Raw genomic sequence first — 16978 nt, 5'->3', positions numbered from 1 at the left:
GGCAAATTTGGCATCCTGTGTCCCAGAAAAGCATCAACCATTCCATTACCTTCCTACAGCACAGCTCACAGCCTCTGCTGACCTTATGAAAAATACATCCAATTATTCCCATCACCATCTTTAATGTACCAGATAACACAATACCCATTCAGTAAGGCTGAGCATAATCCTAAACACTGAAATCCGAGCGTGATGTTAATAAAAATACTCACATATATTTATTTAGTTTATGTTTAATGAATTTAGACATTTTCATTTCAACATGTAAACTTTAAATATGTTTATTTAAACAGTGAGTGGTGGTGACTGCATCTGGAATTTGGCTTGGATGAGTCATGAGTCTGAGGGTTCTATGTTCACTCACAATCAATGATAAATTACCCTAATTTGGGGGCTTCCGCTTCAATTGTAAAGAATGATTCAGCTCTCCTACAATCAAGCTTCAGGCTTGCCCACAGCATAGCCAGCATGACTTGATGGGCCGAATAGTATATTCTGGGTGGCAATTATATACTCAAAAAATGTACAAAATAAAGCAAAGAAATGTCAACTTTAATATTCGGAATAATTCTGATTGATTTCTACAAGTCATCCTAATTGTTAGACTCCTCATTGGCTACGTTTGCTAAAGCAATTTTTATAGTTAGCATTAATTTGAAAAAAAAAGACATTGCTTGTGTTTTAAAAGGTCAACTGGCTGAACTGTAGATTGTTAAAGATCATTTTAGGATGACCTGGTGGTCAAAACCCAGAGAGGTGAATAACGATTTGCATTTATAGGTTTCAGCAGGAATGCCTCAGCTTGATTGAGTCATGATTACGGCACCAGAGGTGGAAGTTCAACTGATTCCCACATCGAGCCTGGTGTAGAAGTGAAAGTTACAATTGCCTAAATGTCTATGGAAATAAGTACAATAAAATAAATTTAAAATCCCCCAAAATATATCAAAGTCACTGCAGGCTGCACTAACGCATCTTGCTGCTATTGGTTACAGTGCAACAGTCTCAACAAACAGTGATTATCTTGTCTACCTTACGTGGAATGAAAAAAAGGGAAGAAAATATTGGGGGGGGGGGGGGGGGGAGAAAGGGACTGAAAAAAGTTATAAGGGATAATCAGAATCTGTCCTAATTTTTCAGAAGGTGATTAGGGGAAGAAGAGGGGATGAGGCAGTTCCTGGATGGGTTTGATAATAATAATAATCTTTATTATTGTCACAAGTAGGCTTACATTAACACTGCAATGAAGTTACTGTGAAAATCCCCCAGTTGCCACACTCCAGCACCTGTTCGGGTACACAGGGGGAAAATTCAGAATGTTCAATTCACCCAACAAGCACGTCTTTCAGGACTTGTGGGAGGAAACCGGAGCACGCGGAGGAAACCCAAGCAGACATGGGAGAACGTGCAAACTCCGCACAGACAGTGGCCCAAGCCGGGAATCGAACCCAGGTCCCTGGCACTGTGAAGAAACAATGCTAACCACTTTGCTACTGTGCTGGCCGGTGAGCTCTTGCTGGTCCAGGGAGGAGGAGAGGCAGGTCCAGGGGTTGGAATCCCCGACTGGGCAGCGAGAGGCGATGTATGGCATGGGGGGGTGATACAAGCAGGGACAGCCCTGGACGGGTTACCAGCCGAGTTTAATAAAAGGTTTGGGGCGGAGCTGGGGCCACTGCTGGTGAGGACATATAATGAGGCGAAGAAAAGGGGTGGACTCCCTCTTATGTAAGCGCAGGCTTTCATCTCCGATTCTAAAAAAGGAGAAGGACCCAGAACAGAGGGGGTCCTATCGCCCAATATCGTTATTGAATGTTGATGCCAAGCTTTTGGTGAAGATGCTTGCACCATGGATTAAGGACTGTGGATTAAGGGTTGATCGGGAAGCATCAGACTGGTTTTGTGAAAAGAAGACAGTTGTCAGTGAATGTGCAGAGGTTACTTAATGTGAATATGATGCCCTCCGGGGGGGGGGGCAGGAGGTTGAGGTAAACGCAGATGACCTGTTGATATGTATTTTAGACCCATTGCAAGATGATCAGAGGATTGGATAGGGTGGACAGTGAGAGCCTTTTTCCTCGGATGGTGATGTCTAGCACGAGGGGACATAGCTTTAAATTGAGGGGAGATAGATATAGGACAGATGTCAGAGGTAGGTTCTTTACTCCGAGAGTAGTAAGGGCGTGGAATGCCCTGCCCGCAACAGTAGTGGACTCGCCAACATTAAGGGCATTCAAATGGTCATTGGATAGACATATGGACGATAAGGGAATAGTGTAGATGGGCTTTAGAGTGGTTTCACAGGTCGGCGCAACATCGAGGGCCGAAGGGCCTGTACTGCGCTGTAATGTTCTATGTTCTGTTGCGGGGAATAGGCCGGTTTTCGGGATATAAAAAGAGTGATGTGTTCCCGACCAGGGCAGTCAGGAGGTCAGGGGAGTTGCCATTCAGGGTAGTGCGGATGAGCTTTAAATACCTTGGTATCCAGGTGGCGCGGAGCTGGACCCAGTTGCATAGGTTGAACTTGGCCCGATTGGTGGAGGGGATGAAGGCGGATTTTAAGAGGTGAGATGTTTTGCCGTTGTCGCTGGCTGGGGGCTGCAGACAGTGTAATTGACGGTGTCGCCTAGGTTTCTATTTGTGTTTCAAAACCTCCCTATCTTTGTCCCTAAATCATTTTTCAGGCAAGTCAATGGATTGATGGTGTGCGGGGGGAAGGCCCCGTGGGTGAGGCGGGCTTTCTTGGAATGGTGGGAGGGGGGGCAAAATCTTCGAGTTTGATCAATTATTATTGGGCTGTGGAGGAGAGGTCGGTTTGGGGCCGGGTGAAGGTGGCATCAAAAAGGGAAATGAGTTTGAGAGCTTTGCTGTTGGCGCCTTTGCCATCTCGCTGGCCAGGTATTCTGTTAGCCCAGTGGTGGTTTTGGCTTTAAGGGTGTGGGTGCAGTATAGGCAGCACTTGGAGTTAGGGGGTATGTCGTTTTGGGCGTCTATTTGCAATAACCATAGGTTTGTGCCGGCGAGACTGGATGTGGGGATGATGACAGGTGGGGATTGAGTACTTCAGGGACTTGTTTATAGGGGGCGCAAATTTGAGGGGCTGGAAAAGTTGGTGGAATTGTACGAGTTACCCAAGAGGAATGGTTTTAGGTACCTGCAGGTTTGGGATTTTGTGAGGAGAGATGTGCCGTCTTTCCCAGAATTGTCGCCTCCGGTGCTGTAAAATAAGTTCCGGTCGGAGGATGAAGTCGGGATGGGGAAGGTGTCAGATATTCACAAAGAAATGATGGAGAGGGAGGGCGCCGTGGTGGAGGATGTTCAGTGCAAATGGGAAGAGGGGCTGGGACATAGGCTGAAGTCTTGCGGAGGATGAATGGATACTCAGCATGTGTGAGGTTAAGCCTCATCCAGCTTAAAGTGGCGCATAGGGCCCATATGACAGTGGCGAGGATGAGCACGTTATTTCTGAGGGTGGAAGATAGGTGTGGGCGGTGCGCGGGTGAAGCCCATGAATCAGGTCCACATGTTCATAGAATCATAGAACTTACAGTGCAGAGGGAGGCCATTCAGCCCATCGAGTCTGCACCGGCCCTTGGAAAGAGCACCCTACACCAGCCCACAGCTCCACCCTATCCCCGTCACCGAGTAACTCTATCCAACATTTTTGGACACTGAGGGCAATTTAGCATAACCAATCCACCAGACCTGCACATCTTTGGACTGTGGGAGGAAACCGGAGCACCCGGAGGAAACCCACGCAGACATGGGGAGAACGTGCAGACTCCGCACAGATAGTGACCCAAGCCAGGAATCAAACCTGGGGCCCTGGAACTGTGAAGCAACTGTGTTAACCACTGTACTACCATGCCGGAAAAATGTTCGGGGCCTGTCCAAGATTGATGAGATATTGGCAGGGAAACTCGGATGTTATGTTCAAGGTTCTGGGTGTGGGGGTGGCCCCCGAGTCCGGAGGTTACAATATTTGGTGCATCGGAAAACCCTTGGTATAATTTTGTTGTGATGGCGGGACTTGGAGTCGCCAAAGGCAGGGGTGTGGTGAGCGACCTAGCAGAATTCCTGAGGTCGCAGAAGATCAAGTTTGCTCTGCGGGGGTTAGCAGAAGGGTTCACCCAGAGGTAGAAACTCCTTATTGATTTCTTCAAGGAGGATTGGGGGGTTAGCATGTGGGGTGCTTGTAAGGGAGTAAAAATAGGGAAGGGAGCGCGTTGCGTAGATGAGGGTCGGTACCAGGCGGGCTGAAGGGTTGTGGTTGTTTGTTGAGTTGATGGGATGTTTTTCTGATATTCTTTTGATATTCTGTATCTTTCTATTTTTGTTGAAAATATTTTTAAAAAGGAGATTATTGAAAGAACACAGGAGTTTAAAGAAGCAATGTCCGCTCCTGAACATCTTTTATTCAGAAGATATCGGGCCGGATTCTCTGTTTCTGAGTCCAAATGCTAATGCCAACGGATAATACGTGGACTTTCACATCAGAATAATCGGCACCACACCTGCACCGATTCTGCTACCGGTGAGGGGCTAGCACCGTCGGTGCACTGTATGGAACACCCTAGAAAAGCACGATAAACAGTGCGGGAATCGGCAGGACAGTAAGGGATATTCGCAGGGCTGACAAACTGCAGACACGCTTAAACAATACACCCCCCAACATACACTGATCGGGGCCGACAGTATGGGACAGGTTGTGCTGGAGCGCCTATACAGCTGATGGGTCGGTTGGGGCCAGAGGCATCAGGGGTGGGGGGGGAAGTCCACGGATTCTCCGTTGGCATCAGAGAAACAAAATTGAGCTGTCAGCAGCATGCGCAGCTGCATGGCTGCCTTGCCGGCTGTAGTGTTGATGTCGCCTACCCACCCACAACGACCCCACAGCCAACTTCCTGGCCACCCCCCACTACTCCCCTCACCCACTGGCAGAAGCGCCCTGGCCAGCGGCACGGCGGTCAGCGAAGTATGGGGGTGCTAGACACTATCTGTACACCCCATCTCTCAGCAGTCAGGTTCACGATTTGTGAGGGCACACGTGGACTGCACGTCGGGAACTTGGCCCATCAGGGGCGGAGAATCACGGGTGGGCCCACTAATGATATGCGATGTTTCCACCAAGCGCGGCGTGCGTTGCATTGATGCAGTTTTCAGGGAGGCGAAACATTGAGATTCGGCGCCGAACCAGCACCTGCTGCAATTTCGGCGATGGGAGCTATTCTCCGCCTGATTGGATGCCTCGATTTCAGCAGTGGCAAACGGAGAATCCTGCCCATCTTATTCTTTATGAGCAGTGTACACAGGTTAATACAGAACAACCTGAATTCCTGAGTAATGGGGCAACATTTTAATTTTGGCTACTTTCAACTTTAAAAAATGTTTCTCAATTTTTACCTTGTACATTCTCTTGTTTGTAGTTATTCAAACATCTGACAAGCCACTTAGCACCACCCAAACTAACATGCTGACCTATCCAGTTAGTGTCACACACTATCATGGTGATCCTTGCAATTAGTGTCCCACACCAACATGATATCAGTTTGTTTGGTTCCTAACCTCATTCTATTTCAATTGTAAAATCTTTAAATGATTTTAAGTTAAGTTTCCATTTGGCAAAAATTATCTATCCCAATAGCTTTACAGCATTAATTTATATTTTAGTAATGTAAGCTTCTATTGAGTTACTTATGATGAAGAAAATTCAATTAGGAAATGAGTTTACACAACCTTCTCTGAGGTACCAACACAGCCTTATTAATGGATTACATAAAAGTAATCACCATCATTTTATTACAACCCATCAGGTATGTTATACACCATGTTATTGGATCCTGCAGCCTGTATATCTAACAACTACACTGAATACCGACTAAAATAGATCATTTTAGTTGACATATCAACTCAGATTTTATATTTAACCAAACAGTGTAATCTCAGTCACCTACTAAATGAATTGAATTTTATTTGGAAAAATGTTACACAAATGATTTTATAACATCTTACAATGTTTTATTACGTAATATAACTGTTCATCTGACGATTCCCATGACATTTTATAAGCTCGCCTCCAAGGACATTCAATTTGCCAGCAGATTAAAAAATCATAATTCTAATCCTTTGTCTTAGATGTGGCACACATTGTCTTAAAACCAGGGACAATAGTATCTGCATTAGTTCAGGACTACATACCAGTGTTTCCCATCTGAAGATGTTGCTGTAGAAGCAGATCCAATTTTCCGAGAGGTAGAGTCGCCCTTGTAGGAGGATGTCCCTTTGCAGGGCACATGAGTAGTCTTGTCAGATCAGAACAGAAATAAAATTATTAGTATGCATAAAACTGTCCACCAGAATGCCAGTGCCACCCAATATATATTCACTAACATAGAAAGCAATATGCACTTTTCAGAACAGCAGCATCCCAATGTCAGCACCAGCACTGATTCTATATGGTAAACCAAGGCAGTTGGGCAATTGAAAATCAGCGAACCGACAATCAAAACTGAGGTGAACCAACTTAGTATAAAAATTGATTTGGCCACCCAAAAAGAGTCAAATATCCAGCTTCCAGAAACTGTTCCATATTTTAGAAGCTAACTATTTCTTACCCCATATCCATTTTAGTTTATTATTGAGGTTGTCAGCCTTTTGACTAAGATCAAGTGTCAGATCAAGCCCAAGATGAGGTGCAATGTCTTTTCTTGTCAGCTTGGATCTTGTATGTCTCTCTTGACCATGAATTGACTTCAATTTGAATTTGAGTTGGTCTTTGGAGCAAGCAACGAGATGGATTAAGGGACCATTTTGTGCATTGGCTTTGTAACTTTAGGATGGGATAAAAAAAAAGTTTTTAAAAATTGAGGCAGCCTCTGCATCAGTGGGAGGTTTAATTAAGCTGTAAAAAATATGAAGAGCCTAGATAGAGTGGTTACGAAGACACAGTTCCCTTAGAAGGGAGGTCAATAAACAGGGGTAGATTTAGAGTAATTGGTGGAAGGATTAGAAGAGAGTTGAGAAGCAATTTTTTCACTCAGAAGCTGACGAGGGTCAGGAACTCATTGCTTGAAAGGTAGAGGCACAAACCTCACTTCATTTAAATAAAAACATTTTAATATTCGCTTGAGATGCCATAACCTACAGGGTATGTGGACCAAGAGTGGTAGGTGGAATGAGATTGGATGACCCTTTTTTTGGCTGGCATGAAGAGCAAGTGCTCAATGGTTTCTTTCTTTTGCAGTAAATTTCAATATAATTCTATATCATGAGTGCGATCTCCAGAAACATTTGCAGTGAGCAGGAATTTTTGTGCGTTTCCCAACGCTCGGTCCGGCAAGGTCGGCAACATTATTCAATGTTAATTGGTCCACTTAATGAGGCCTCACGGGCTGCCCGCCCCGAATGCTGACTCGTCAGTTGATTCGCCGGGACCAATTAGGCCACATGGCCCATCAAGTCTGCTCTGCCAATCAATCATGGCAGATATTTTTCTCATCCCCATTCTCCTGCCTTTTCCCCATAACCCCTGATCCCCTTATTAATCAAGAACCTATCTATCTCTGTCTTAAAGACACTCAGTGATTCGGCCTCCACAGCCTTCTGCGGCAGAGTTCCACAGATTCACACCTTCTGGCTGAAGAAATTCCTCATCACTGTTTTAAAGGATCGTCCTTTTAGTCTGAGATTGTGCCCTCTGGTTCTAGTTTTTCCTACTCGTGGAAACATCCTCTCCGCGTCCACTCTATCCAGGCCTCTCAGTATCCTGTAAGTTTGAATAAGATTTCCCCTCATCCTTCTGAACTCCAATGAGCACAGACCCAGAGTCCTCAACCATTCCTCATATGACAAATTCTTCATTCAGGGATCATTCTTGTGAACTTCCTCTGGATCCTTTCCAAGGCCAGCACATCCTTCCTTAGATACAGGGCTCAAAACTGCTCACAATACTCCAAATGGAGTCTGCCAGAGACTTATACAGCCTCAGAAGTACATCCCTGCTCTTGTATTCTAGCCCTCTCGACATGAATGCTAATATTGCATTGGCCTTCCTCACTGCCGACTGAACCTGCACGCTAACCTTACGAGAATCTTGGACAAGGATCGCCAGTCACTTTTGTGCTTCTGATTGCCTAAGCATTTCCCCATTTAGAAAATAGTCCATGCATCCATTCCTCCTTTCAAAGTGCATAGCCTCACACTTTTCCACGTTGTATTCCATCTGCCACTTCCTTGCATACTCTCCCAGCCTGTCCAAGTCCTTTTGCAGCCCGCCTGCTTCCTCAATACTACCTGTCCCTCTACATATCTTTGTATACTCTTCAAACTTAGCAACAGCGGCTTCAGTTCCTTCTTCCAAACCGTTAATTATATTGTTAAACGTTGTGGTCACAGCACCGACCCCTGAGACACACCACTAGTTATCGGCTGCCATCCTGAAAAAGAGCCTTTTACCCCCACTCTCTGCCTTCTGCCAGTCAGCCAATCCTCTATCCAAGCCAGGATCTTACCCTTAACACCTTGTGCTCAGCTTATTCAACAGTCTCCTTTGCGGCACCTTGTCAAAGGCCTTCTGGAAATCTAAATAAATCACGTCCACTGGCTCTCCTTTGTCTAACGTCCTTGTTACCTCCTCATAAAACTCCACCAAATTTGTCAGACATGACCTCCCCTTGACGAAGCTATGCTATTTTATCATAGAATTTACAGTGCAGAAGGAGGCCATTCGGCCCATCGAGTCTGCAACGGCTCTTGGAAAGAGCACCCTACCCAAGGCCAACACCTCCACCCTATCCCCATAACCCAGTAACTCCACCCAACACTAAGGGTACTTATCAAGCACTTCCAAGTACTCCGCAATGTCATCTTTAATAATGGACTCTAAAATCTTGCGAATGACCGAAGTCAGGCTAACCGGCCTATAATTTCCTGTCTCCTGCCGACCTCCCTTCTTCAACAGCGGTGTTATGTTACTTTCCAATCCTCTGGGACCCTCCTGCCTCCAGTGATTCCTGAAAGATCATCACCGATGCCTCCACAATCTCCTTAGCTATCTCCTTCAGAACTCTGGGCTGTAGTCCATCCAGTCCAGGTGATTTATCAACCTTCAGAACTTTCAGTTTCCTTAGAACCTTCTCCTTAGTGATGGCCACTACACTCACCTGTGTCCCCTGATTCTCCTGAAGTTCTGGCATCACACTGGTGTCTTCCACTGTGAAGACTAATGCAAAGTAACGATACAGTTCCGCCGCCATTTCTTGGTTTCCTTTTATTACTTCTCCAGCCTTGTTTTCCAGTGGTCCAATGTCTATTTTTGCCTCTCTCTTACTGTTTGTATGTATTGAAAAAAACACTTCATATCTTCTTTTATATTACTAACTAGCTTACACTCATATTTCATCTTCTCCCCCTTATTGCTTTTTTAGTTGACCTCTGCTCGCTTTTAAAGGCTTCCCAATCTTCTGGCTTCCTGCTAACCCTCGCCACTTTGTATGCTTTTTCTTTTATGCTGTCCTTGACTTCCCTCGTCAGCCATGGATGCCTCGCCCTCCCCTTAGCACGTTTCCTCCTCCTTGGGATGAATTTCTGTTGTGCCTCCCGAATAACCCCCAAAAACATCTGCCATTGCTGTTCCACCCCTGCTTGGCTCCTTTTCCAATCAACTCTGGCCAGCTCCTCCCTCATGTCTCTGTAGGTACCCTTATTTAATTGTAATACTGTTTCATCAGGTTCTGGCTTCTCTTTCTCAAACTGCAGGGTAAACTCTATCATATTGTGGTCACTGCTCCCTATGGGTTCCATCACCTTAAGTTCCCTAATCAAGTCTGCCTCATTACATATCACCAAATCCAGAATTGCCTGTTTCTTAGTAGGCTCTATCACAAGCTGCTCCAAAAAAACATTTCTTAGACATTCCACAAATTCCTTTTCTTGGGATCCACTACCAACCTGATTTTCCCAGTCCACCTGCATATTGAAGTCCCCTATGATTTCTGTAATGTTGTTATTTTTACATGCCTTTTCTATCTCCAGATTTATTTCCTGCCCCACGTCCTGACTACTGCTGGGGGGTCTGTACATAACTCCCACCAGGTTCTTTTTACCTTTACGATTCTTCATCTCTCCCCACAAAGATTTTACGCCTTCCGATTCTATATCGCTTCTTGCTATCGATTTAACTTCATTCCTTACTAACAATGCAACCCCGCCCCCTTTACCCATCTGCCTGGCCTTTCGACAGGACCCATATCCTTGTATATTTAGATCCCGGCCCTGATCCCCTTGCAGCCACGTCTCCGTGATGCCCACATCGTACAGGCCAATTTCAATGTGCGCAACAGGCTTTTACCTTGGTCCGTATACTGCGCGCATTTAGGCACAACACCCTCAGTCCTGCATTGACCAACTCCCTTCTCATACTTGTCACCTTTTTTGCACTGCCTGAGGTCAGATTCTTGCCACCTTCTATACCCTGTTCTATTACGTGGTCTGGAAACCTTACTAACCTCTCCTAAGTCCTGGGTTCCTTTAACTAGTTGAAAGTCCTCATCATTAACCTGCACTTCTACCCTCTCCTTATTTTTTCCCCAAACAGGAAACCCGGTCGACCAATAAATTATTCCTTTCCTGTCATCTAAATAAAACTTATTTAGTATGGAAGTGTTTATCGACTGATAAATGTTTAGTCTTTTCATACAGCCAGTCTTTTTTGAAGCACGCTTATACAATAATGTGGTTGACATGAGCAGATGCTTGTTCTTTACCAACAATGAGTCGCTCTGTGTCTGGCAGCTGCTTAAAGAGCTTTCTAAAATCTTCATTCCGCTGTTTGTAGGTTGGACTCAAAACCTGAAATACAAGAAAAGCAAATTAAGGGCTTTGATTAAAACTAATTGTTAAATTCTAGTACAGAAACCAACAAGTCTTTCCTTTCTGAAATAGTGGAATTCCTCAGCTTCTAGAAATACAAGGTGGGGGGTTGGTTTAACGTAACCTGCTGAGCTGGTAACCCTGAGGTCAGGTGGAACCTATTTTTGTTATTCATTTAGGCATGTGGTCACGGCTGGAAAGGCTAGCATTCATTGTCCATCCATAATTGCCCTTGTGCTGCTGCAATCCATGTGATAAAGGCCCTCTCAGCGCTGTTAGGAAGGAAGTTCCATAATTTTGGCCGAACAATGAAGAAGGAATGGCAATGTGTGTGACTTGGGGAGGAACTTGGAGGCAGTGGTATTGCCATGCACCTGCTGTTCTATGTGGTAAAGGTTGTGAGTTTGGAGGTGCATTGGCTAGTTCCTGCAGTGCATTCTGTAAATGGTACACACTGCAACCACAATACGCAGAGAGTGGAGAGAGTGAATATTTATGGTGGTGGATGGGATGTTATGCTTTGTCCTGGATGGTTTTGAGCTTTTAGGTGTTTTTGAAGCTGCATCCATCCAGGCCAGTGACAAGTCTTCCATCATACTTCTTGGCCCGTAGTGTGGTGACTGGGAGATTTTCACAGTAACTTCACTGCAGCATTAATGTAAACCTACTTGTGACACTAATAAAGATTATGATGGAAATACCTGGAGGACTTAGATGATGAGTAACTCAGTGCAAGATATGCAGCCTCTGACCTACTCTTGTAGCCACAATATTTATGTGCCTGGTCCAGTTTCTGGTCAATGGCCCCCAGGAGGTTGATGATAGGGGATTTGCAATGGTAAAGCTGAATGTCAAAGGAAGGTAGGTAGATTCTCTTTTGGAAATGGGCCTAGTCTATAACTTGTTTGACATGTTGCCCAATATTATCCTTTAGTAACTATGGAGATTGAAGTGGGGTGGGGTATAAAGCTATTGTGACAGACACTCCTGTCAGTTTCCTGATGATTGAGTTAAGTTAAAATTACCCTCCCTATGCAGTTCCTGTTCAACTGGATTGTTGTAACCGTATGTCTTTGTAATCTACAGACATGGATACCATGGAGCCCCTGCACTCATACCATAAATTGGCACTCCTGTTGCCTCTCTGTATTAATATTTCAAGTTGCTATTGCTGGCAGATCTTGGTGTTGTGCTTTGTCTATGAATGAAGCAACAGCTTTTAAAATCGGTATCGTCAAAACACAAACCACCAAATAAGATCTAAATAGGACAGGGTTACCAGGGTTCAGACTATATTCGGCCCAAAATCTGGTCACCCCTGCTCGAGGTGGTGATTTTGGACACACTTACAAAAAAAGAGCCTACAGGGGCAGTGTTCAATATTCCTCATTACTTACATGCATATGCAAATATGTTACAGCTAGGGTTATTGGAAAGATGGTCACTGACTTTTTCAAAAAAGGTAAAAAAATCACATTGTCACAAACACCACAAATATTTATTTGCTGCCTGCACGATAAGCATGAGACTTATTCTAATTTGCTTGTTTATAAATTACTGTTGAGCCTTCCATTCTTCAGTTTACATACAAGTCCTCAAAACTTTAGCTGACATTTTAAGTCATGATTTGTGATACGTCATGACACAGCTTCCAAAATGCAAAAATATACAAAATAGAAACACACAAAAACATACAACTGGCTTAGGACGGTCTAGAATGAGTTGAGGAGCATCTCTAATATGATTCAAATCTTGCATCTCATTCATACCAATTTCAGTGCTCCAAAATACATGATAATTCTGTTAACTTCATTTTGTTTTATGACAGTTGGAATGGTAATGAAGGGTGATAAGGATACACCTTTTTGTTCCTCTCCTCTCACCATTCCAAAAAAATCTATACATCAAAAAACTGAAGCACGTTAAACAAAGCTTGTTCCCCAGTTTTTGTCCTGACCAATGCAGACAAGCAATGTAAATGAGGCTATTTTAATCTTAGCAGTTCATGTCTGGAGCACCATTAAACTGTCAGATTACAAGTATTGTCCCAGTTGTGCATTTGGCTTATGCAAGAGTTGACATCTCAGAATGTGCCTCAAAGGTCACAGGGGAATAAGTACTATATACTGACATTATTAAACTGCCAAGCCGACGGGTTAGCCAAGGTATCAAAAACACCTGAAGGTGCTGATTTATGCTGGGGTTCACTACTAGAGCAACCAGACCTTCTGATATGATGTGTGCCTTGCCATTCTACATGATAATCTTGGCTTGGACTAACAGCAGACTGACCATGGACAATGTCATAGCATATTTAATCTTACCCTCAGCTGGCATCCACAAACATACATTTTCCAGATGGTGATCAAGGGCAACAAAACTGATTCATTTCTCCTCCTCAGCAGAGGTGTCTTGCTGCCGATTACAGCACCTTAATTATTCAGCTATCTAAGATCAACTTTTTGTCCATGGACCAGAGTGCAAACCTGGGAGACTCTTAGCTTTCTGATCAATAATGCTCATATTGTCATTAATAGTCAGTTAGCTTAACAATATTGAGACGTAAAATGTAAAAATAAAATGTAGCTTAAAGCATAATAACAAGATACTTTCTCCTGAGTAACTCAGCTAGACAAGTCAAGATTAGAATTAGTAATTATTTTGCAGCTTTTTAAACTTAAAAAAAAGTATAAATGTTTAGACTTAGCTTGCAGCGTTGTAATAAATAATTACAAGTAACTTCACCAATCATACTACAAATACATACTTAAAAGTATCATTTTTGTTCTGTTTACAGGATTGGTTTAGAGTCTTGGAAGTGCACAATACAAATATCCCACACTTTAAAAGACTTGTTTTCTCTTCCATTAAATCGTATTTCAATCAGAACAATATATGGTCAATACAAAGACTATTTCAATTAAGGTAAGAACAAGTTCCTCCATAGAGTTTTCTTGTTAAGAGTAAGTGATTATACAGTTAGAAGCAATAATCAAAAAGGGTTCAGAATCTGATAACTTAATTGCAGGCTGGTTAGCTCAGTTGGCTTGTTGACGCGCATGTGGTTCAGAATAATGCCAGCAGCATGGGTTTGATTCCTGGTCTAGCTGAGGTAGACTTGGGACTTGCCTCCTTGACGTGTCGTCTGAGACTTGTAGGCAATGGCAAACCAATACTGACAAAAACTGCCAAGAAAATAGCTCAGGATGAAGCAGTAGCAGACAATAAGCCAAGGACCTGCTTCAGACTAAGTACTCATATCATATTGTACATGGTAATTTTCTACTTAATGTAAGAAATGTTTTTTTTAAGCTTGAAGGGCAGAAGTTACAAACATTTGGCTTGAACGAGTTCATATAAGCCCATGTCATGAATGTGTAGTTCTGATATTATACATTTTTGTTAATCTTCCTTTCAAATGGACAAGAAGTGTTGAGGATGGCTGCCAAAAGTCACCTGACTTTTTAATACTGTAATATGGTCAAGCTTTAGAACGCTTCAAGTAGATTGCAGGTAGACATATCCAGGCATTTGAAGTTCAATTCACAATTCCACAAGGGGAAGCAGAAACTCACTGTGGCTTTCCTGGAAGTGTGAATATCACTTTCGTATCTCCACAAACCCATCAGAATGGGAATCCATTCAAGTTCAGGGCAAAGGCATTTAAAAGGTAACGGTAAATTAACTCAGCTCATAAGACAATGGATGGGACTATACCCATTACCTAATACGGACGCATGATTTGACAGTTTGGAATATCAGCCATTAAGCCTAACTAAGAACAGCCATGTTGTGTGCAGACTTCCAGGAAGAACTCGGAAAAACAACATTAGAGAGATGTGGAAGGGAAATGAATGAGTTGCGAACTTAGAAACATGCTGGGAAATACTTGACTATCTAGTTTAACACTGCTTTTGAACGAAAATAAGGTCAGGTAACGTAAACAAAATACTGCTAAATATTTTGGTCTCGGCCTTATTATGATAACGCATTGTCCTCTGAAAGGTAACAAAATGTGTACTCGAGTTGTTTTTAGCCAAGGGCAATACCTATTTCATCTTACGTACTTTCCAAGGTCTACTTAATATAAACATGGCTGTTAACTTCAAGCTGTTATTTCAGACTATAAAGATATGCTTTCTTCGGTCGAATCTGAGAGTGCTGTGGAATGGCTATGCCAGACCCCTCCTCTCTCCGCAAATATATTTGTGACAAGTAAATTTCTTTAAATCGAACCTCGAAGAATTTGTCTTTATTATAATTTCCACGACAAGAGGGTTCTTGGTCAAGGGATGACAAAGAGGAAGATATTAGGAAATCAACTGCTTTTCTAGCAGTGTCCGGGCAATATGCAAGTGGTGCAACTGTAGAATTAGTGAGGAATAGGAAACCTTTCCTCTCTCCCAAAAAACCTGCCTCGTCTATCGGAGTCTGGCAAACCTCCAAACAGTCGACTGTAGAAGACATCACAGTTGTTAAACTGAACTTCAAGACCCACTGAAGACAAAGTGGTAGGAATTCCTGAAAATGTTGGTTGAGCATTCTGAATTCAGTCCTGAGTCAGAAAAAGCAGCATAAACTGATTCAGAACCAGACTGGGTTACATTAGCCAAAATAAAGCTGGAGAAGCTGAAAATTGAGCCCGAGTTTAAAGCCCAGGCAGACAGGAAGGAGCAACAAGCTCCAAAAGACAGAGAAAGTAGACTAGCCTGAAAAGAGGAGTTAGAACTTCAAGTCCAGAAAGAAAGGGAAGAATGTAATCTCCAGGTACAGGAGTTGGAACTAGAGCTACAAGTACAAAAAGATAAGGACCAAATACACCTCGAGGCTGCTAGGGGAAATCTCACTCTGCCTAATGATAACCCAAATTCGTGAAACCCCAAAACGGGCCTCGAGGTTCTACAATTCTCCAAATTTGTCCCCAAATTCAACAAGGGCAATGTAGAATCATTCTTTACTTCTTTCAAAAAAGCAGCAAATCAGCTAGAATTTACCCCAGGAAGTGGGGGCTCTGATGATCAAGGGTCAGTTAACAGGAAAAGCCAAGAGATCTTCTCCACACTGGCCCCTGAAGTGACTGTTGATTATAAACAGACTAAGGATGCAATTCGAGTGCTTATGAACTCATGCCAGGGGCATATCATCAGCAATTCCGAAATAAGGAATGGTTTTGCATGGCCGTAAAACCTGACTGATTTCTGATCACTTGCAGCCAGAGATTACGTTAAACATTTGAACACAATCCCAGCTATTTTTCTTTCCACTGCCTTCCTTCTTTACCCCCCCCTTTGGGAAATTCCTGATTTAAATCTTTTAATTTTCCTTGACTATTGAACATCAACAACATGGAATCTTACAGAACAAGAAACCGCCATTAGGTCATTCATGTTGATTCTCTGGAAAATGCATTCAATTAGGCACGCTCTTCTGCTCTTTCACCGCCTTTTCAAGTGTAACATGAATGCAATCGGAAGAGGTCTATTTATTGTATTATTATAATAAAATAAATCTAGAGGTTTGGTGCTCATTAAGTTTAGAGATACTAATTTTGGATAATTAATAATTTCCTATTTTGGCAACACGTAATAGCATCAGGCTCAGGTTAAATGCAACTAAAGATCCCTGGTGCAATATTTCAAGAAATATCTCCATATTGATAAAGTATCAGCAATTAATGCTAAATTTGCAGTATCTTGGACATCTGAGCCCTAGAGGCAATCGGTGGAGCCGCCTCAAATTGATTTTGCATTGGGCCTTTGAAGACAAGAAGCTTTTAATTGTCATGCGGAGTTCAATTTAAAAGCAGGCCCTTGACAGAAAGAACAGTCCAACCAATGGCTCCAAGCAGTTTCCTAGTGTATAAAATGCAAGTTGGTGACACAAAATAAGGATAGAAACAGCACCATTGACTAGAAGATAGCAGTTTATTAGAAAACATAGCACATTTTGTTGGGTTATTCTATTCCTATATAGACCTCCATAACCATAGGGAGCATGGAGTGGTGCCAAGGCTGAAACTTAATTAAAGTTTGACATAAAAGTATACGGTTGCTGAAACAATTTTTTTGTCATCAAAAATTTCAAAGCCTTCGCTTGAATTTGTTGTTGTCAC

General features: G+C 43.1%; 1 protein-coding gene across 9 annotated transcripts in view; it reads right to left on the bottom strand.

Moving 5' to 3' along the window:
* The window catches only part of gramd1ba (GRAM domain containing 1Ba), a 1045225-nt gene that overhangs the window by 79346 nt on the left and 948901 nt on the right, over positions 1–16978 (bottom strand). For all 9 annotated transcript variants that reach the window (XM_072486670.1, XM_072486672.1, XM_072486668.1 and 6 more), the window contains 2 exons: positions 10761–10845; positions 6196–6299 (listed from right to left, as the gene is read on the bottom strand). In XM_072486670.1, the coding sequence (XP_072342771.1) occupies positions 6196–6299; positions 10761–10845 (189 nt within the window). The remainder of the gene's footprint in view (positions 1–6195; positions 6300–10760; positions 10846–16978) is intronic.

The sequence above is a fragment of the Scyliorhinus torazame genome, chromosome 21, assembly GCF_047496885.1.
Source record: "Scyliorhinus torazame isolate Kashiwa2021f chromosome 21, sScyTor2.1, whole genome shotgun sequence".
Classification (NCBI taxonomy): Eukaryota; Metazoa; Chordata; class Chondrichthyes; order Carcharhiniformes; family Scyliorhinidae; genus Scyliorhinus; species Scyliorhinus torazame.
This window is presented reverse-complemented; position numbering and strand designations above follow the sequence as displayed.